The 21,368-nt window shown below is 46.5% G+C and overlaps 1 protein-coding gene across 1 annotated transcript in view; it reads right to left on the reverse strand.

Moving 5' to 3' along the window:
* Positions 1 to 622: 622 nt before the first annotated feature.
* The window catches only part of otud7b (OTU deubiquitinase 7B), a gene marked incomplete at its 3' end in the record, with an annotated part of 28,328 nt that continues 7,582 nt past the window's right edge, over positions 623 to 21,368 (reverse strand). Inside the window, exons 2-12 of the mRNA XM_079275987.1 lie at positions 13,033 to 13,246; positions 12,315 to 12,485; positions 11,942 to 12,172; positions 10,403 to 10,504; positions 9,899 to 10,026; positions 5,758 to 5,864; positions 5,255 to 5,382; positions 4,719 to 4,868; positions 3,877 to 3,994; positions 2,986 to 3,064; positions 623 to 2,119 (exon numbers count right to left, since the gene is read on the reverse strand). Coding sequence (XP_079132113.1) covers positions 623 to 2,119; positions 2,986 to 3,064; positions 3,877 to 3,994; positions 4,719 to 4,868; positions 5,255 to 5,382; positions 5,758 to 5,864; positions 9,899 to 10,026; positions 10,403 to 10,504; positions 11,942 to 12,172; positions 12,315 to 12,485; positions 13,033 to 13,117 — 2,796 coding nt within the window. The 5' untranslated portion in view covers positions 13,118 to 13,246. The remainder of the gene's footprint in view (positions 2,120 to 2,985; positions 3,065 to 3,876; positions 3,995 to 4,718; positions 4,869 to 5,254; positions 5,383 to 5,757; positions 5,865 to 9,898; positions 10,027 to 10,402; positions 10,505 to 11,941; positions 12,173 to 12,314; positions 12,486 to 13,032; positions 13,247 to 21,368) is intronic.

The following is a 21,368-nucleotide window of genomic DNA, read 5'->3' on the forward strand; positions in this document are numbered from 1 at the left end:
TAATTACCCAACCCAAACATTATCCCAGACCACACACCCGTGCCCGTTCTGTTTGTGCTTACACCTCTGTGTTTGTGGTAGTGTGAGTCTGACTTAGTGTCGATGTGTGCACGTACTGGACATGTGTGTTGATGAGTGTTATGTATGGCCCCTGCCATATACATTCTCTCCACTAGGAGGAGACAGTAGCAAGGCGTTAAACTGATAAAAGAGGAGAGCCTGCAGCTCTCACACACACACACACACACACACACACACACACACACACACACACACACACACGCACACGCACACACACACACACAACGCCTGCATAAGAGCCCCAGCTAAATGTAACAGAAGTGCAGTTATTTAATTATATGGTCTAACATGTGACCCCAGCAGCGAGAAACCACCCTGTTTATTCTGTAGTCGCGTCGACTCTCTGCCACTTTCTGAGGTCGTCCAATCCAACAGGAAGTGACACAGCTAAAAAAAAATGGAAATAAAAAAAACAAAAAAAAGGGAGGGAGCTGGTTGTGCCTTTCTCTTGTTCATTCAGAGGCTGATCCGCCCCAGCCGTTTTTTGTTTTTTTTTAACTGAAAAAGGCCACTTTCAAATTGGAGCCATAGCAAGGTTCCTTCAGAACCTGTGGATGGCTAGCTCTGGCTCTCTCTTCTTCAGCTCTTCCCGGTAGCAGTAGGAGCAGTAGTTGCCCGTCTCGGGGTGTCCGTAGTAGGTGCAGTTGGGTGTCCGACAGCGGGTGGACTGCAGGTTGGCCAAACCGCCGGCACTGCCCAGCGAGTAGTGTCTGACCGGGGGCTGCCCGCTCCGAGAGTCTAAGTTGGAGCGCATGTCCCGGAAGCCGTTGGTGTAACTCCCCCCCGCAGGCTCCGACCCGGGGTAGTCCGGTGGGTCGAACTCAGGGGGGTACGAGGGCACGAGGCGAGAGGGACTCAGGGAGGCGGGGCCTTGCGAGTTATTGAACTGGGGATGGGAGGGACCCTGCGTTGTGGGGCAGTGCCGGGGAAGGGTGGCGTAAGAGGGGAGGCCGGGGTAGGAGGTCGCAGGGGAACCGCCGGCCAGCTGGCGCCGGGTATCCATGTAGCCGTGCATATGAAGGTGCTGGGTGAGGGGGGCTGCGACAGGAGTCTGGTCGATGAAGGAGGGCCGGGGGATGGGCACGACACCAGAGTACATAGAGGTGGTCAAAGGAGAGGCCTTGAGCTGGTTGAAGGAAGGTGACGAGTTCTCCGACGCCTCCTCTTTGGCCTCATAAGGCCGGTAGGTCAGCTCTGTTCCGGCGACCGTCTCCTTCTTAGGTGGCTGGATGCCATTGGTGACGCCCTTCCTCTCCGCGTCACGCCGCTGCTGCTCTTGCTCGGAACGAAAGCGCTCCTCTGCGTCAGTGAGGTACCGCTGGATCATCTCCTCCTGGAAGGGCTGCCGGTTGCTGGTCGTGAGGAGGCTGGCGAAGATTAATTTCCTCTCGCCTTGCATGGCGGCTCGCAGGATGCCCAGGCTCACCTTGACGTCGGCACCGTACTTGTAGTTCTCGTTCTCAGTACTGCTCCCACCACTGCTGCTCATGCTGCTCCCGGTTCCGTTAAGGCGCTCGCTACCTGAGGAGGGGGAGCCTTTCCCAGAATCCTCTGAGGCCTGGGCTGAAGGCGAGCCATCCTTGCTGCCCTTCCTCCCCCTAAACGAGCCCTTCTTCTTCTCCACGCCCTCCTGCTTGGCACCTCCAGCTGCAGCGTTCTTTCCCGTCATCAGTCCGCCCACGTTCTTCTTCAGCTTGCTGCCCAGGCTTTTGCCAAAACTGCCAAGCTTATTGGCCACAGAGTCCGCCCTCTTTTTGTCTTTATCCTTGTCCTTGTCTTTCTCCTTCTTGGTTTTGTCCTTCCCCGCTGTTCCCGTTCCCGCCCCGGCCGATCCACTGCTGGAGGAACTAGATGAGGAAGACGAGCTGTTCTTGGCCAAGGACCCACCTCCATTGACCGTTGATCCCGTTGTTGCGTCTCCGTTGCCATTGGAGCTGCTGCTGACTGACTCTTTATCCGACTCTCCGGAGTCAGGAGGCGTTCGGGCATCCTCTCCTGCTGATGCTGTGGGAGACTCTGGCTGGGCCAGAGGCGCTTGCTGCAAGGAAACAAAAGCAGAAACACAAGCTGGTGGAAAAATACTGTCACAATGAAAAATATAACTTTCATAAGAAATGTGAAAAAAAAGGAAAGTCACATTCTGGCTAAACTCTAGCAGTACAGTACTCTAGCTGTCCCTTAGGTAATGGCGGAAAAAGGAATGTGAAAAGAGTGAGTCAGAGAGTTGTTTTTTGCAGACCAACGCAAAAAAAAGACTCACTTTCCAAATGCCTTTTCATATCTACAAACATGTTACGGAAGTTCTAAAATTAGCAATGCTGGATCCACGATGACGCACTATTCTCATGTCAAACAAGAAGCGGTTACAGAATGCCCAATCGGTCAACAACAATTCCCACCACACAGCCATCCTCCGGTAGCATTTCTAATCTGAACAATCCCCTTAAATTATGGTTTAATACAGGGTTTCCTGTTTCCTGTGGCCAGTCCCTGCAGCTTAACCATCAAGCTGCTATAAACTAGTCCTTTCAGGCTCCCTGCTCTCAGCGCGCGGCACACAAGAAGAGCTTTGTCCCAGTGTTTGTGCGGTGTGACTTCATGACCTGAATGACCCAGTGTCGTTTGTTTTTAATATAAGATTTGTACAGCAGTCAGGGAACAGCTGGTCTGATGGAGGAGGGAAATGAGAATAACTCCCACGTATGCCTCTGCCAACCCTGTCATGTTGCAGTTTACATCCATGTCTGTCCAAAATGTCATCACATTGCAAAAGCAGTTTGGGTAAAACCAGGTTGTCCGGTCAAAGTTACGGTGGATCCTGATGTCTTGAGCCGGCTTTCTAAACCTCCCTGCTGTAGAGGAGCAACCGTGGCTCTGGATGAACGCGTGGACTTTCATCTTTACCTCACAGGGCAGCGGCAGCCAGGTGACCGTCATGTAGCTGTGTAGCATCTGGAGCTTGGCCTCCAAAGAGAGAGCCACACTGGGTGAAAGAGACAGAGAGAGAAATGAGTCACAGCTTGGTCAGAGGAGACCAACACGGAGCTCCAGGAAATGTAATTAATGTTTTCGGAAGTTGATGATGTTGTCTATAATGTTATCGCTGTTAGACAGTATTGGACAACAGTCAGGAGATAGATTATGATCCATGGTACCAGAGGGAAATGTGCACCAGATATGCAGAGGAAGGCAACAAGAGAAACATACTACAAGAAATCATTTTACAGAAGAGTTGAGTCAGTTTTAAATAAGCTCAGCTGTTCTCTGGGATAATGGTGACGATAGCTAACTTGACAGCTACCGTTGACTATGATTTGTGTGCTGCTGCTCAACAGTCAATGGGAATCTGGCTCTAAATAGCAAATGCACTAACAGCATCTCGCTGTGCATTCTCGTGCACTAGCCTTTTAACTCAATGACCCTTTCCAAACAATATCCTCTGCCACTTGTGTAACATCATCTCTGTCCACCATTCCACCTGCACAAGACATCCACAGTGGCATCGAGTGACGTGCGTAAGGTGGACGGTTATTTTTACCCAGCTGCTATTTTGGTGCTCCTTCCCCTGTTCCATTCATAGAAAGTATTAAGAGCTAATCTTATTGTCACTGGCACCGAGTGTGCTAATCTGGAGTCAGGGGTCAATCCCTACGCACCGACACTCGGTGCTAAAGGGACAGCCGTCTATGAGGGCGTACACATCTGTCATTTGCACCTCTGACAAATACGCTTGTAAAAAGGCAAAAATGAATACGTTTGAGATGCGTAAGAGCTGTTTTTAGAAGGAGGCCATACCTTGCTAGCATCACGTTGTCTGTGTCATCCTTGCCCCACTCCCAATCTTTCCCAGGATCCACAGCAAAGTGCAGAGGCAGCATTTTGTGCTCCGAGTCAGTGAGAGGGATCACAACTGCTGGTAGAGATGGGGGGGGGGGGGGTGAGAGAAAGTATTCTTAGAAAAAGCGTTTGGATCCAGCCCTCTGGATTGTCTGCAGACCGAAATACTTGTGAGTGCAATAAATTCTTTCACTTTCTATTTTAGCATTTAGTCTGCGGCGTGCGACCGATGTTGTCTTTGGATATTTTTAGACTGGTAAACAATTCATTGTCTGGGCAATGTCTTGACTTTTGAGGATACACTTGTAATTTGTGCACAAACTTACTACTGGTGGAAACGTAAGAAACAGCACTTAGACAGTCATTTGGAGTATATTACATTGCAAGACAGTATTGTTTTTTATAACGACAGATCTGTGACTTTATTGGTCGAACTTTCATCAAACTATCATTCAACTTCAACACTGGAAGGTCATTTGCTTGCTTGGTGTTGAGCTGGAGAGATCACTGGATATACCCAAAAGCCCAAAGGCTATTAGTCACCATTCTTAAATAAACCACTAAGGTCAATATTAAAAAAAAAGACTGACCCACCAAGCAAAGGCACCGAGCTGTAAAGAGGGTTCAAGTGCGATGTAAAGTCAGAAAACTCTAGTTCTAAACCTTACGCACAGGAGCAATTTATGTAAAAGTGTTACACCCACATTGATGATTTCAAATGTCAACAGCTTACTAGGAGGCTGCAAAAAAAACAAAACAATATTGAGATGTTGATGAAGACGAATGCTGCAGAGCATTACCTTGGTCTTTGGAACTGTCCCTCTGCTCCATGGAGACCAGGGCAGAGAAGTGCGCCTGGTCGTATGCCAGCACCAGGGGCGAGCGATGGCACTTGGCAGCTGGCACTTCCAGCGGTAGGTAGATGCCTCCGAACGGGATGGGAGCAAAGGCTGGGAAAGAAAATCAAGGACATTAAACATTTAAAAAAAAGAAAAGAAAAAAAGACGACCTCAGCACTGTTTCCTGGCGATACGGCACACCGGGAGGATTTGAGCCAAATTTTTTAAATGAGCTTTCCCCCTCTGTCAACAAATCAAACCTGTATTTCACTTGTTGGAGGTTTATTTATATCTACTTCCACGTTTCAGACAAATTACGAGTGTGTTACGAGTTCACATTGTTGGTTTTACCCTGCTTCAGATAACAGATGGGTGGTGTTTACGGCATTGGCCAATCAATAGCCACTGACAACTTCATCAAAACTTTTTTATTTAAAATTCTAGGTACAATGAGGATGAGTTATGTGATAAAAAAAAATGCACTCAGGCATATTTACCCTCTCCTCCAGAGTCCCTCAGCATGGTGTCGGCCACCACCACTATGGGTCTCCTGAGGACGTGGGCCAAGACAAAGACGTGAAACTCCTCCAAGCTCTCGTACACCGGTTCGTCTGAGGACTCCGCCCTGAAGACAACAGAGACGCAGTTGTTTATACTGCCGCAAAACCAGACAAAATCAAAGTTTGGGTGGATTGTAATGGATTCCTTATGACTAATAATAACAAAAGAACGTAAACGGGAGACTTGTTGGGCCACAAACTCAAAATTCATGAAGGCGAAACCAGCCTGAAAGTAAGAGTTGGTATTGTGGAGCGCTGTCAGTATGTCTAACCCTTTGAACTTAGGCCCCGTTACAATAAACAGCAGATTGACTGAAATGAGGGCCAGCCACTCAGTTGTGACTGTGAGCGCCGTTGTTTTGTTCATGAATAAAAACATGAGTGAGTGACTAAGTGTGCGTTGGGCTAACAGTCCCCGCATTGTCCGGGCCAGACCTTACCCGTTGGTGCCGTTGGTGCTGTAGTGTATTCTGGGCTCACTGGAGGCGAGCTTCAACAGTTCATTCCACTCTTTCTGCCACTCCTCCTCCGTGTACACCAGACCGGACTGAGGAGAAAGGAAGGACACACACACACACACACACACACACACATTTGCCATTTAGAGAGGGCGTGTCAAATGTCACAAAAGCATGCACTGACGTTATGGCATCTTACCACAAGGTTACATTCTGACAATTGAGGAAAATAAATTGAACAAGCGCCTTTGCAAATCCCCCGTGTCGGTTACACGGCAGCAACAGAACCCTCACCAATATCATGTTTTAATCTCCATATATGGACAGTTATATGTTTTTCCGCTCAGAATCAATGTCCCTGTTCACCTACACGGCACATTCGCTGTCACAAGGACAGATTCAGACAAACATTCCTGCCCACTGCCATGAGACTTTATAACGAAACACCTCGGGCCAGATCGTCGTCCTTCACATGACTACAACGCTACACGGCTGTTCATGGTATATACTGTGCATTTCTATTCTCACTTATTTTTTTTTATTAATCTATTCCTTCAATTCAATATCTGCTCTGGTATTTTATTGTCCTGTAGATATTGTGCATTCCATGTTATATTTTATTTTACTCTGTAAATTGCTGCTGCTACAAATGAATTTCCCCCTGGGGATGAATAAAGTTTACATCTGTCAATCTATCTATTCAGACAAGAAAAACGCATCCGAGTGCAGCCACAGTCCTCCACCGCTGCCCACTTTGCAGCTCCACTCGAGCACTTTTGGTTTGTCGTGATTTGCTTCAGGACACCGCTGTGGCTGTTGAATCATGGCAGAACATTAGGCAGCCATTCGTGTGGCATCTCATCTGCGGGTGTCTGCACACTGTCCGCGACCGCTTTGGAAAACATACTTGGTGTGTGCTGCTACGCTTGCTTTCTTTGGAAGAAGAGTCATTGTAGTCTGTCAAAATAAAAAAAAAAGCCTTTGAAGAGTGTTCTAGTGAAGCGCAGTGCGTACACGACTCAAACTTTCATTTTCTGCAGCTCTGATGAAGAGCAGCGATAGAAGGTGGAGATACTGGCACTTACAGATAATACAGTTAAGCAGTAGAGCAATGATAAGGATAAAACAATCTGAAAACCACTTTGTATTTGTACGAGCAACTGATGTTACCCACCTAAGAGGTGGAAGGTTCTTCACCAAGAGAAGTAAAATCGGTGTCGACGTTTTGACATTTAAATCCTGCTGTGCCAACTTTTAAACGTTTTGTTGTTACAGCAGTTGTAGTGCCTACACACTGTTGGGGTCTGATATATGGCTTAAACATGTGCTGTGGACAAATAGAATCAGGCCTTCACTGTTTCAAGCACAGGTCTCATCCTGACTTGTAGTTTGATGAGAACAAGCCTCCTCTGGAGCGAAATTTCACACTCAGGTGTGAATTCCCCCTCCCCCCCCCCAAAAAACCATGGTAACCGCTGCAGTCTCATTGGCCGAAGGCCAAGAGACCCCAGGACCCCTGTGGTTCAGCCGATGTTCTATAAAACTATCTGCTTCCCCCAACTCAAAGCTTTTCCAATCGACCTCGGTTGAGTTAGGGAGCACGCAACCGCTCTTCACCCGGACCTTCGTCCTGGACGCATGAAGACACCTCGGCCTCTCCTCCCCCCTCCAGCACGCACGAGGCCACGAGGAAACAACGGCCCTCAAACCCTCAAACCCTGACAGGTCACACGCCATTTCGCTGGACGAAACGACAGTGTTCCACTTTGAGTACGGCTCGAAACAGCCCGCGATAACGAATCTGCATCAGCGATCCGTGCTCCGCTTTTTGTTTCTTTTTCTTTTGTGCACAAACCGGCACAGAGGAGCCCGACGAAGCCTCGCTCCTCTCGTGACCGAGGATTCCCGGTAAGACGCGCAGACGCGTCGTCTCATCCGAAGTTAACTGTCCTCCCTGCAGCGAGTACAGATCGGACCTGCGTTTGCTCCAGAGCCACGCCAACGGACCGAAGCCGCACCAGCAAAAGCCGTGCGACACACAGCGCCCGCTACCAGCCGCGCTGCAAGCAGCCTGCCCCCCCCCCCTTCCTCTCGAAGAAAAAGGACAGCTTTGCCACGAACACTTCCACGTTGCAACGAAGCATCTACAAGTAAGGTTCTTGGCATTTGGGCATAGCTTAGCTTAAATTAACTTAAGTTTAATTCAGGCCATTCATTTATATGTTGATATTCCCGTGTTTTTGTGTGTTTAAGTTACTGCCGCGTGATATCGAGATATTGCGCAATCATTACGTAACAGAGAAGTTCCGCTGTATTCGTGTATTAACTGTGACTGTTTGCTTGGGATTTATTTGATTTATTTTCATTCATTGTCTTCCACTCCGTGTGGAAGTTCTCTTTTCATTAACTCGACTCGGTGAGTGAGCTGAGGTGCGTGGTTTATCACGGCATAAGTTACCGGCAGTTCAAAGACGACAGCGGTATATTCATGCATGATAGAACCAGCAAGCAGGCTCCCTACCACATCGCACGCCGAAGCGTGATTCACTTCGAGTTCTCGCTCCTTTTTCTCTTTCCTCCTCTCACGTAACACACACACACACAGCTCCTAGCTCTACCCCTGGGGAACCTCGTTCAAACGAGCCTCACACACGTGCTGCATCGGCACACGTGAATTACGTACAGCAGCCCCATTCTGCCATTTTGTCCGGGTCACTCGACTCTGCCATCTTTGTAGTTTCTAGCTGTAGTTCTTAAGGCCCCTCCCCTTTCGGCCAGCGTCACTCGACGCCGCCATCTTTGTAGTCTAGCTGTAGCTGTAAGACTCCTTCCTGTTCACCCACAGACCCACACACACACACACATACACACACACACACAGACATACACCCTCATCCATTTTATTCATTCTTTAGTTTAGGCATATAAAATTGTATGATAACGTTTGTTGGTTGCAATATTAATTGATCTGATCATTTATTATTTTGATTTAATAAACTCTGTTATACTTTAAGGAGCAGTCGTCTGTGATTACTTGTGCATATGTATTTGATAAGACTGTATGTAGTAGCCTGTGCTCGAACTTAAAAACCTTCACTGTCACTGAATGTGTAGTCATACGCAGACTATTGACATTATGAGTGACTACTAATTATGAGACTTAGTTTTATCGTTTGGTTATTGGTCCCTGTTCGCAGGGTGGTGCCCCGTTTATATTAATAATCATTAATAATTGTTACATACATCAATAATTCTATTGATGTCAAGAATTCAGTTTCTTAAATGCTGATAACCAAACACGCTCCTTTAGATCCCAACAACACACACACACACACACACACCCACACACTTTTTTTTCCCCAAGCCCTTCTAAAAACTTTTCCCCGCGTGACCGGCCGCAGGTTTCTGCATGATGACATTTCTGACGATGTCGACAATAACTGAACACTCCAAACTTTGTGGAGGTAGAATTTACTGCATTAATGGCTCCTCCTCCCTGGCTCAACGACACCTGAAGCACACGCCCCCCCGACAAGGCGCTCAGCAGCGGGTGAAAGCCAACCACAGAGTCGCTCTTGTTTTAGAAAGAGCTTTGTACGCGTGCCATTTTGCCTCACTTTAGTTGCGTTGTTCGGCGCCATGTCTGCCGTTTTTTTGTTTTGTTAGCTTCCTCTTAGATGGCACCTGGTTGCTACTTCGTGGTAGTATACCAAATGACCCAGTATTTGCCCTTAAATCTAGGCTGTGGTTATTATAGACATCCAATTGAAATAACTTGAAGTTGCCCTGCCCGTCTCTGGCATTGTTTGCTGTTGCCACTGTGTTTTGAAAGAGCACAGGCTTGCATGCAATGCAGAAATCGAATGAACAATAGTGAGCTGTGTGCATTTGGCATTTCAAATGTTCTTTTGCAGAAGTGCGAGCAGCTGCCGGCGGACAGGCCGGTATAGGAAGCGTGTGAAGGCCTTCACTTGTCCATTGTCCCTGTATATCCCCCCCCTGGTCAAATGAGTCAAACAAGCAACATTGTGAAGTTCACGAGCTTCTCCATGCTTTAGACTACCCCCCCCCCATAAAGGCATTACAAAATTGACCGAGAGAAATGTGCAGCTCTACAACAGACCTCTTTGTTCTGCTGGGTCTGCTGCCACCTCCACCTGCGCTTCAGTGCCTCTCGCTCCAACCCGTGATCCATCAGCGCATACAGGGACTTCCGTAGCATCAGGTCCCGGTCATGAAAGCCCCACATACCTGCATTAGAAAGCATGTTTGAAAGACACAAATCAACTCACTGAAAGACCAAAACTAACTGTAAACCAATGAAAAGATGAACTTCTAGCCAGCTTTTGCCTTCAACCTGTGAGTGTCGTTTTTCAAAAGCAGAGGTTAAGCACATTAATATGACTTTACCATCTACGACCCAGGAGCACAAAGGGGGCTTTAACAATGCCTGCACATTAGTTAGGACATTATTCATTTCCTAAGTGGGCCACAAAGACTAAGTGCACTGCAACATTGCAAAATGCAATTAGTGCGTAAACCAACAGTGAAGCTCTCTCAATGAATGCTAATGGTGTGTGAACCGGCACGGTATCGGGGTCTTGTTTGAAAGGTCTGCGATACTCACCGAGCGAGGCGGCGTGTAACAGGCAATTTCCGTCTCCACTTGTTGCCAGAGGCAGCAGATTCTGACAGTTCGAAACCACTTTAATCCACCAGTTCAGTCGCCCTGCAGGCATAGAGGGGGGGAAAAGCTTCACTCACCTGTTTGTAGTACAAATATGGCGCTTCATTAATCCAAAACAGTTGCTGTGGTTCTTATCCAATAGAGAAAAGAAGATAATATTTGTAATAAAAATACACTTTCATGCTGGAAAATAGGACGTTCCACAACTCAGTGATAGAATATAGAGCACAGTTTTGTTTTTATGTCAGAAGTCAATTGATATGTTTTATCAATAAAATAAATGATTCTCTGCTTTTCAATTTAACACTTGGGTAGGTTAACATTGGAGAAGCCACCGAGAGTATTCGATTTTTTAAATGATCCAACGGGAAAAAAGAAGCCCAGCGTTAGCTCCAAGAGCATCGGGCGGTAAAGTCGGCAGCGCTGACAGCCCGTCCCTTCAGGCCTCCCTCCAAAATCAGTATTATGAACGTTCACAACAAACATCACTCTTGTCTGAACTCACAGCTGTCAAGTTGACAGCTTGTGGAAGACGCCGGAGACGAGCAATGAGTCCACGGGCTGAATAGGCACAGGTAGGCGGGCAGGTAGCCCGTCCAATCATTTCATTCGGCCAGAAATGATTGGACGGGTTGATTCGATTCCTGCACCAGCCACAGATACCGGATTGTTTCCTCTGATTCATTTTGCCAGAGCATTTGATCTATTGATTGCCATCAGGATGTAATGACAATTTCAACAAATGCAACCTTTATTTCTTTCTAAAAACCCATTACACTAGCTTTAATCGCATATGAATGTGTAAAAACCACAAACTTTAAAGATGTGGTAGATATGACTGAACCCTCTGAACCCCAAGCAGCAGCCATTTTTCTCTCTGTGGCCTTGATTTTTCCTGCACCTCTATGGAAACAGCACAATCATGGCTCGTCAAGTAGAGAGAACTCAAAAATGTCTTTTGAGCAGTATAACACAGATACGATGCAATAAATCATAAAAAAAAAGAAAAAAAAAAGATGAAACTGACGATTATGATGTTTTTACAGCTTCTGGCTTTGTAGTTTTGGCGATTGTTTGAAGAAAACATGCTTTTCCAAACCGCTAGCAGGTTTCGGGATTCAGAGGGTTAAAAGCAGACGTGTTCACCTGTCAAGGTAAGAAAAGCACTGGTGTTAATGCTGCTAATAACACTGATGATGGCTCTGCTCTACAGTGAACCAGAATGCACCAGGACCATGAAACCTAAGCAGCTGAATGGAATTCAGCCATTATTAATTGAATGCTTTACACCTGTGCTTTTCCTACTGTCACATGTCAAAATGTCTGTGTATGAAAAGGAGTATCTGTTACGTGCTAAGGTTGAAGCTTTACAGTGATGTGAATCCACTATAAATCTTTACGTGCAGTAGTTCTGTATCTACAGAGTGGAGCATGCAAATCAGAGAATCTCATAATGGCTTTGTGATCGCTTCTCCTCACCAGCATGCTCCAAGGCCACCATCATGGACTGCTCAATGAGGTCCCTCTCGATGAAGCCGCGGAAGTCGTCCCGGTACACGGTGAGGTCCGGTAGTTGGAAAGTGCACAGGGGCGTGTCCAGAAGGGGCTCGGTGCTGCTACCGCCGGTGCTTGAGACGTGAGAGCGCGCCAGCGACACGATGGTGGAACTGGCGTGGGAAATGCCCCTCGACAGGCGCTTTTCTGTAGCTGCTGAAAGACGATGGCAGAGGACGTAGAGAAAAGGTGAACTTAACTATATTTTTACAAACTAAATGATCTACTGCTGGTTAATGTCTGGGGCTTGCTTCACAACAGTGAGCCCAGCACTTTGAACCAGTGGGGCGTCCCTCACCTTGCACCACCTCATCTTGGCGGTGGAGTACAGGCCGCCCTACCCTGGCCATCTCCTTTTCGAGTGGCGGATACGTCCTGTCCTCTGCGAACGAATACGTCAGGTTCCCAGCATGCACCTGTCGCAGCTGCTCAAAGTCACTGAGGGCAGCAGTGAAATCCCAGTTCTTGCCTACAGACGGGGGGGGGGGGGAGAGAGAGAGAGCGAGAGAGAGGGAGGAACGTCAGTCTGAGCCACCGGGTCCAGCGTTTCTAAGTCGAGCAAATGATGCTTATGATCCTTACGTAATTAGTTTAAATATTTACCCCGCGCCAATTCAACTATTAACCGTCTTATCTTACGTGAAGGCACATTACTTCGCTTTTCACTGCGTTGAATTACATTTTTAACCCATATTCTTATCTAGCAGCTTGTGTTGCTGCTAGGCAACAGGAGCCCTGTTGACTCCAGATATACCTTCCTTCTGTTAGTGGATGATTGGCTAATTAACAGTAACAAGCCAGAAACACTGACTGAGACAGCGGTCAATCTGGCGGCTCAGAAGATCACCAGCTGTCAACTCCCCCCCCCCCCTTCAGCACAGACTAAATGAAAGGATAAAAACAAAGTGGATCAAAGCGTAACTTTATTGAATGCAGTTGGTGAAGACAAAACTGAAGTTGTTTAACTTGATTTCGTGAAGAAAGATGAAACTGTAATGGTGTAATGAAATACTCACCCTCGAGCAGGTCTCTGGCCAATCCTGGTTCAGCTCCAGTGGAACGGACAAAGTCGGACAGGACTGCGTCCATATCCACGGTCATGTGATCATGAATCCACCAGGTTGCGGGTTGTATCCGGGCAGAAAAAAAAACAAAAAACAACACGGACTCCCTGACGGGGCGGTGAGGAGGCGCAGTCCTCTCTGCCTCGTGCTACTCTACCTGCCTCCCCTGGAAAGAGAACACAGATGAAATCAGATTGAAGCTGCAGGGGGAAACGCATCAGAAGTGAGCTGAGTGAGTGAGAGGCACACCGGTGTAATGACCCCGCTCAACCTCTTTTCAAACGCCAGCCTGTCGTGGTCTGGTTGCTTTTGAACTCGACACCTTTCGCAGTCAAGACAACAGCTTCGGTACACAAAGTCTCACGAACTGTTTGCTCAGATTTGCATTGAAACGGTTAAAAAGCCAAACGACAACCCGTGTAGGGTAGCTGCTGTCAGGCGTGTGACGCTGGTCGTGGTTTCTGTCGTCATCCTGTTTTTTGTGGAGATGTTACGGATTCAGAAGTCATGACTGTTTCAAAATCTGGACTTGACACCAATGTGCACGGTTACCGCCTTCAGATATGACCTGTTGAATCGGTGAACAGTCAAGATTGTTTTCCTGCAGCCAGAGAATCGGATCATAAAAGGTCTGCGCTGAAACACCGTGTGAAAGACAAGGGGAGTGTTCAGAACAAGCAGCCAAGATTAATGCTGTTTTCCCTGTAAATTGATTGGAGGTTAATCATATCAGAAACTGATATCAAATGTCATTATTTGCTTGTTTTTGTGCCGGCAAAATCTGGATTTTTGCTCATTATATCATCATAATCTACAGTGATTTAAGATGTTGATTAAAGTACAGAAACATTATATATTTAGGATACATTTCAAACGGGGCAGGTAAGGAAATGGACCTCAAAGTCAAATTAGTTGGAGCCGTGCGATACGAGGAAACAGCACTCCTTCAAAGAGGCAAATCAGACGATTTTACTCTTCACATTTCCATGGCAGATCTAAAAGGACCCGCATCAGGCGGGCCCTGAAATCAATAGAGACACATTATCAAGACCGAGAGAGGGGGGGGGGGGGGGGAAACAGTCAGCATGATTGGGCGGTTGAGTTGACACAAAGGATGTGGAGGGCAATCGATGCGCGGCCGGACAGAAAGACAGGAATCTAAGTAGCTCTTGCTCAAAAAGATGCGCCTTTGGGTCCAAGCGGAGGATAAAAGCCTCCGTTTTACCAGGAAAGGTATTCTGAGCGCACGCACACTTTGAGCCACTCAATCCGGAACACGTCTCAAGCCTTGTTCTGTAATATTTGTCCTTCCACAGCACTTTGCTGGCATCCTTTTTAGACTGTTTCAAACATCTGGTTCATGGTAAATCTTGCTGATCAATGCAGGTCAAAAGGTGAAGGACATCCTTCATGTTAGGGCTGCAACGCTAAATGCAACAGTATGCTGTTCTTACTCGACATTGTAAGCCTTATTATGTTTTATAGATGTGCATAATATATTGTGCTGCCTTTAAATACCGCCTCCAATGAAGTATTGTTCGTCAGCGCAGGAACAATGACAACGTTCTCCGGGTATTCTAATCGCAAAATTGCTGTGCACACAATAGCAAAACGCTCCAGTCATCACGCTGGCTTGAAGTTCTTAAACTGCCTGATCCAGTTTGCCTGACTTGTTTCATCTACCTACAGTCATCTATTCCCATCAGTCCCATGGCTCATCCACCACCCAATGTTCCTGCCTCATCTCTGACTCAGTGAACTCCTTTCCACTGCGCCTGATGAGTCACCAGTTTACTCTTCTTACACCTCGCATCCTCTCTCGCTTCGCACTCTTCCTACCTCCCTCAGTTCCGCCATCATTATTACGGTGACAGCCACAAAAGAAAAAGGCACGCAGGGGGAGGAACAGACTGCAGCACAAAAAAATAAAAAAGGGCCTTTTCTCAGCCGGCAGAGTCGTTTCTAGAGCGTTCTCTGCAAAGCCAGGCATTCAGCAGCCTCCCCCTGCAGGGTCTCCGAACAGTCTCGTCAATTCTGCGATATTCAGGTCTACCGATCACACACACACACCTTAAGGGACGTGGGACTGTGGTGAGTTAACCATTCGAACCACAGGGGTACCAAAAGAGACTTAGACTCACACAGAGGTGTGGGTGAGACCGTGTTCTGACCGATAATAGCACTGCATCAAAGCACCAGGGGTGTGTTGGAGTGAGCGTGTTGCTATAGGTACCAAAAAGAAGATGCAACACGAATCAGTCCACTTTATTATCACACTCACAAAAAGAAGGGAGGAAAAAAAAGTTTAAATGAGAAGGATTTTCCGAAAGAAACTATGTGTAGACTCATAGAGAAAATAGTCCCTTATGACCCACTAGAAGCGTGAGGGGGTGTTTGTATATGCAGAGTCCCGCCCTCTGCCTTGCTAAACAGTATAACTGGCATGATGCTGTACAGGGTTGTGGTCTCTGGAAAGAGACGTCGCTGTTGAGTTTTTCAAATGTAATATTCTGCGGCGCTTTGAGCACCACGAGTGCCACACAGACCCGTTAAACTGGAGAACAGGAAGACGTCCTTTAGGCCCGCATCACTCGACAACTTTCACCTCAACAATCTAAACCGACAGAATGCACTACAGATGTAAAAGAGATATTATGGAGTCATACTTCTGCTGGAAAAACCACGCAGCACCAATGATAATCTGTGCGGCTACTGGACTGGCAGAATCACGCCTCTGGCTGGACTTTAAGGCGCTGTGTGTGTATGTTTGTTTGCTTATTCACATTTATTGGTTTGATTATTGTGAGAAAACACTGTTATTTGGCGTATTGACTACGAGCACTGGCACCGACAACACAAGGCACCGTGAAAAGGGTGATAAATGTGAGAGTAGCAACACAGACCAACAAAAGGCCGGCTGTGGTCACTCTGGGCCGGTAACAGCAGCCATTCCTGTGAACCCACCGCGGTGCGCTTGATGTCACGCGGCTCTCCTTCAAAAACAACCAGTATCCTCGCCGATCATGTCCCACAAGATCTCTGGTGTAACACCAGAATATCATAAAATGACTGTACGCACAGTGGAAAGGACATTTTTTATCATTTATGTATTAATGTACTGGAACAGATCGGAGAGCATATGAGCAAGTCAGAATTAACCTGCATGAGCCAAGCCTTATTAAAGAGGGCTGTTGCTACGTGTCTTCGTTATGTTTACTTCCAACATTGCGAAACTTTTTTTAAATGGGTGAATTAAATCAAAACAAAAGACAGACTTAACAATGGTGGACGTGTCAGAACGTAGTCATTAAAACAGTTTAAAGCGGTTTGGACATCGAACAACAGTGAAGGTGTGGGAGGCTGCAAGTTTATCGAGTTTATTAAATACAAGACGAATTATGGGGTGTGCGTTTTGTAAATAAGGTTTACAGGGACTAGCGCTCATGAATTGCTTTTTCTTAAAGCAAGATTTGTATATTTTCTTATTTGATGGCCAAAATTTAAAATTTGGCAACCAGCATAAAATGAATAAATCTATATAAGAAAGCCCCCTGTGTGTGTGTGTGTGTGTGTGTGTGTGTGTGTGTGTGTGTGTGTGTGATACTGGCTAACATTAGCAGCGCTGCTGCCAGCGTGGGGCAGTCAGTGATTTGTGTCTGGGATGGCTGAGCTTTTGTCTGGCAGCAGAGCTTACGTAACAGGAGCTGCTGACAACACGTGGGTGCTGAGCTGTGGGCCGGGAGAATGGCCTGGATCACCGGGGGAGACAGAGAGGTCACCAGAGGTCACCAGAGCCCACCGCGGCAGCCCTCGGTGGGCCGAGAGGGTCAACGCACCGCCGGGACCGCGGACACAAGTTTGTTTTTCCGCTCGCCCTCGGAGCGTTTAGAAGGAAGAAGAAGGAGGGGACAAATTTTGCATGCTCTTCATATGGAATGCATGACATCAGAGAGGTTAGCTTCTAGGAATGAGACAGCTTGAGGTTTCATCGCGGGTCACGATAACAAACTGGTGATCGTTTTGAATTCCCATGAATATCGTCACGAGCTGTCTAGCCATCATGGTAGGGAAGTGAAAGATGGAGCCTAACTTAATCAAATAGGCTGCAGGAATTATCATGTAGGCTGAGAAAGAACATTCTTTATTCATGCAGCTGGACCTTAAGCTATGATTACCTTATTTTAGATTACAGAAAATATGCGGGTCCAATATATAAAGCAATACAAATATTAGTTTCTTGTCAAAATTCAAGGTTCAGTGATTCCAGTATGTTTTAGTGACATTTTAAGAGTTGATATCGGGATAATATTGTGAATAGTTATTATTTTGGCCGGGATAATTGTGACTTAAAATGTCCCCATGCCTATTACCTACATCTACACCCGGACGGTTTGAGTTTAAAGAAATCATCCTTCTTCCAGGGGAGTTCAAAAAGCTTGATTCTCGAGCCTGACCGAACAGAAAAATGAAAACTATAAGACATGGCTTGAAATGGTAATTACTTCCCAAAGATGAAGACACAAGCTGGAGAGAAAAAGAGAAAAACAACTGGCCTCATTGTTAAGGAGCGATGTCACCAAGCAGTAACAAGACATTTTTAGATATGACCTGCATCAAGGCCAGTCTGGTTCCAGACGTCTGAATCACAGTCCACATGTCGGAGTTTTCTTTCTAGAATAAAACTAAACGTCAATTCAGCCGGATTATTAGACGACATGAAAGCCACAAGAAATTAGCACACACGCAATTTACCCTGCTGTTATAACTACCGTACTCAAACGCTTGTATTTCTAATGTTCTTTACTGTAATCATGCTGTAACTCTTCTTCTTCTTGTAACTGTTTTAGAATACATCGCTGTGATTTCTCGACGTGAAGCCTTCTGAGCAGCAGTTCTTGTCTTGTTTGTGGTTTTCTTTGTCTCAGACAGGATTTAGTGGTGTTGGTTCAATGTGTGCTTATCAGCCTGGGGTGAGGCCATTATTGTGAACCCACTGTTCACAGCAAACCAAGATAAGGAACATAAGAAGAGAAACAGACACACAGACACACACACGGTGGAGGACAGAAAGACTACCCTTTAGCCTACAACGTGCAAAAGGCACTGGTTATGCCTTTTACAGAACATGCCGATTCAGCTACAGCGCGTCTCCGTGAATGAGGATAACGAGGTCCCGTGTTTATAGTGGACGATACGCCACTTCATGTTCGGCTCACTGGGGTTACGTTCATGGTGTGGAGCATCAGCTTCGCTTTACAAAGAAAGGAGCTGGGGAGTACACCACACCTGAAAAGGTACTTCAACATGACCCCGAGCCAGACAATTATGTCACCATACAGCACAGCTTGTGGTGAGAAACTTTACCCAACGAGGCCGACCGATTACCTTTGATGGTCGGGACGTGATGCACGACCACGGCTATAAATGTGTCATATCTATTTCGGTTCAATCACAAACGAAATTGTTCCTGTGATCTCAACGAATGTAACACACCCTCTCAGCCCCACATGAGTAATGAGATAAAGGGCACAAAGTAAGCAAACAGGGGAGGGCAGTGTGGCGGCTGCAGCAGGAGTGATAAGTGTGGCCCCGGCGCTCCGCCTCCGGTCTGGATTGATGGTGAGATGGAAAGCAAAACCTTTGGAAGAACAATCAGTACAGACGGCTAGAGCTGGACCAATGTGTGGACAGTTATTAGCTTATTGCAGATATATTGCATCATATGTTGCCAAATAACGAACTAGAAATTGCCGTACGGATGAGGCAAAGTAAGCTAACTCAGAAATAGTGTCTACATTACATCGTTTGTTAGCTAGAGAGCACTGACAAGTTGACTTTCCAACAACACAAACGTCCTGCTTAGTGTGTATCTTTGTCACAATTCATTGAAAAACAAATCCATGGGATCCATATCAGGTTTATTTGTTAAGCCTATGTTATTTGCTCCGGATAAAAGAAGTACTATGTGCCGGTATCACATTGTTAAACTCTCAAACATCAACGTCAATGAGGGGAATTGGGAGAGACACAAATCTCCACATGATTGATGCACATTAGTCTCGATCGGTCTAATGTTATCAGAGTTGGCAGCCTAAGTGCTCTAAATGTCTGCGACAGGCGTAGTGTATGGCCTTTAAAAACCACAGACATGCATAAAAACATGTGGGCGTGAACGCAGCCAATGCTTCCTCGGTAATTCCACTTTCCTCCGTGAGTCAAAGCTCGGACGGCCGGGGCTCGGTCCGCTGTGAACAATCACAATAAATACCTCGCCGCTTAAGAAAACCAGAAGAGGAAGAAAAACAAAGGTGTGGTGCGATGGCTGTCCTTCAGCTGTCTTTATCTGCAGAGTGCAGTAATCTGGTTACCGACAGCGACTCATTACATAACAGTGAGAGCTACAGCTGGACGGGAGGCTGAAGGAATGGAGGGGAACCGAACCCTTCGCCCGGTTCTTCCCAAGTTCCTCTCAGCTGAACCGAGCGGCACAACGGCAACTGTGTGCATGCACTCGGCAAAACAGAATCTCTGTTATAGTGTTGTGCCAGTCCCTCCTGACATGTAATGCAATTGGGTGAAAAAAGAAAGAATCAATACAGCCTTGGACAGCACAACAGAGAGAATCGCAACGTAAAAGCCTCGCTTAGTATGGCGTAATGTAATCCTACAGGATTGGGCAATGCCTTCTTTACTGACAATGTTGTAGTTGTGCTGACAAACAAACCCACAGATTTCATGGCATTGAAAAATTGCTCTGCCCGTGAAGAGAAAGCCGGCGATATCTCGGCCAATTTCGCCATTTTCCGCAACATCGGTTGTCTTCAAGGGCAACTGGGTGCATCGTGTAGAACAGTGTGACGTAGGCATATTCACTTCCAAGGGCTTGCATAATGCTAAAGCATATGATGAGCATTGCATTGTAAATACCCCCTCTGGCTTATACGGGCGACTGCACACAGAGAGAGAGGTTACGGCTCTTCCTCCTTTCTCAATGTCAAGATAAATGTTATTAAGCCGCTTTAACTAATATGTTAATCATAGAGGAGGAAAAGCAAAGAACCCTAAATGTAAAGATTACGTGAGTTCCCTGCTCTGTTTGCAAACTGCTGCCTCACTAATTCTCCGAGCCGAGCAGATGTGCTCGGCCGGTCCTGAGGGAGGGGGCCGACGTTTTCAGCTGCTATTGGTTTACATCTTGGAAATCAATGCAATAAATGCGAGTGTGACCATTTCCATGGACAAAAGGAAATATACTCGTGAGCTGGTCATTGGATAAAAATCAATACAACCCACAGAGGCAAAACAGAACATCCGTTGAGATGTGAATTATAATAACTAGTGGGCTGTTTCAAGTCCATTAGCAAAAAAAAAAAAAAGAAGCTTCTTCATGTGAATCCAAGAAAGCTTTTGTCTTTAGTGGAGCAAAGAAGCCGATGCAGCGGCAGCAAGGACTGGTTATCTTCTTTCCAAATAAGGACATTAATTATCTTTCACCACTTGCCTCAGCCTACACTGTAAGAAGTGTCGAGCTAACCGAGAACCTGCAAACAAGTGGGAATTCAAAAAAAGTAGGAATAACTCAGCCTCCCTACAAGGAAACAAAAAACGGTTTCCGTAGATTCCTTCAGCAGGTATGCTGTTATCACTATAATGGATTCAAAAATTTGCATTGGGAGACATGTAGCATGCACATTCCAGCCCCGATGAAGGCTTCGTGTAAAGCGTAAGACAACACCCGTCTGAATGCACACACAGCTGATGTCAGAGATTCCACACCATGCCTGCCCTCTGAGGCCATGCCACTCGAGCTGGTCCAAGTCCAAAAAGCTGTCCAGTCATCACACAAAAATTTGCCAAGTCTAACTTCCCTGTCGAGGCCTCCCGGTCTCGCTCGCTGGCTCAGAAAACATCCAAACCAGATCCAAGTGAACTCAGCAAACAGCCTTTTTTCTCTCTCTCCGAGAGAGCTCGAGGCAAAGTAAGGTGAGGTAAACAAGCTCTACTTACAGATGGTGAATTTGACCGTGGTTTCATTGTTTGGAGTGTATACAGCCCAAATATGTTGACCTCAGGTTGCAGAAGCTTTCAACTTTGCGACTGAGCCACTGCACCTGAATACAATGCATCTGATCTGAACATGCAACACAAGGAGTCAGAAGAAAAAAGACTCATAGTGGTTTGGCTATATTATTACTGTTGTTCATTCGTAGGCTACCAATCAGATACCAGTGCATTAAAAACAAAAAAAGAAAGTTGCACTGGTCATAATTCCCTCGCTTACGTCTATT

Source organism: Melanostigma gelatinosum (genome assembly GCF_949748355.1).
Source record: "Melanostigma gelatinosum genome assembly, chromosome: 9".
NCBI lineage: Eukaryota > Metazoa > Chordata > Actinopteri > Perciformes > Zoarcidae > Melanostigma > Melanostigma gelatinosum.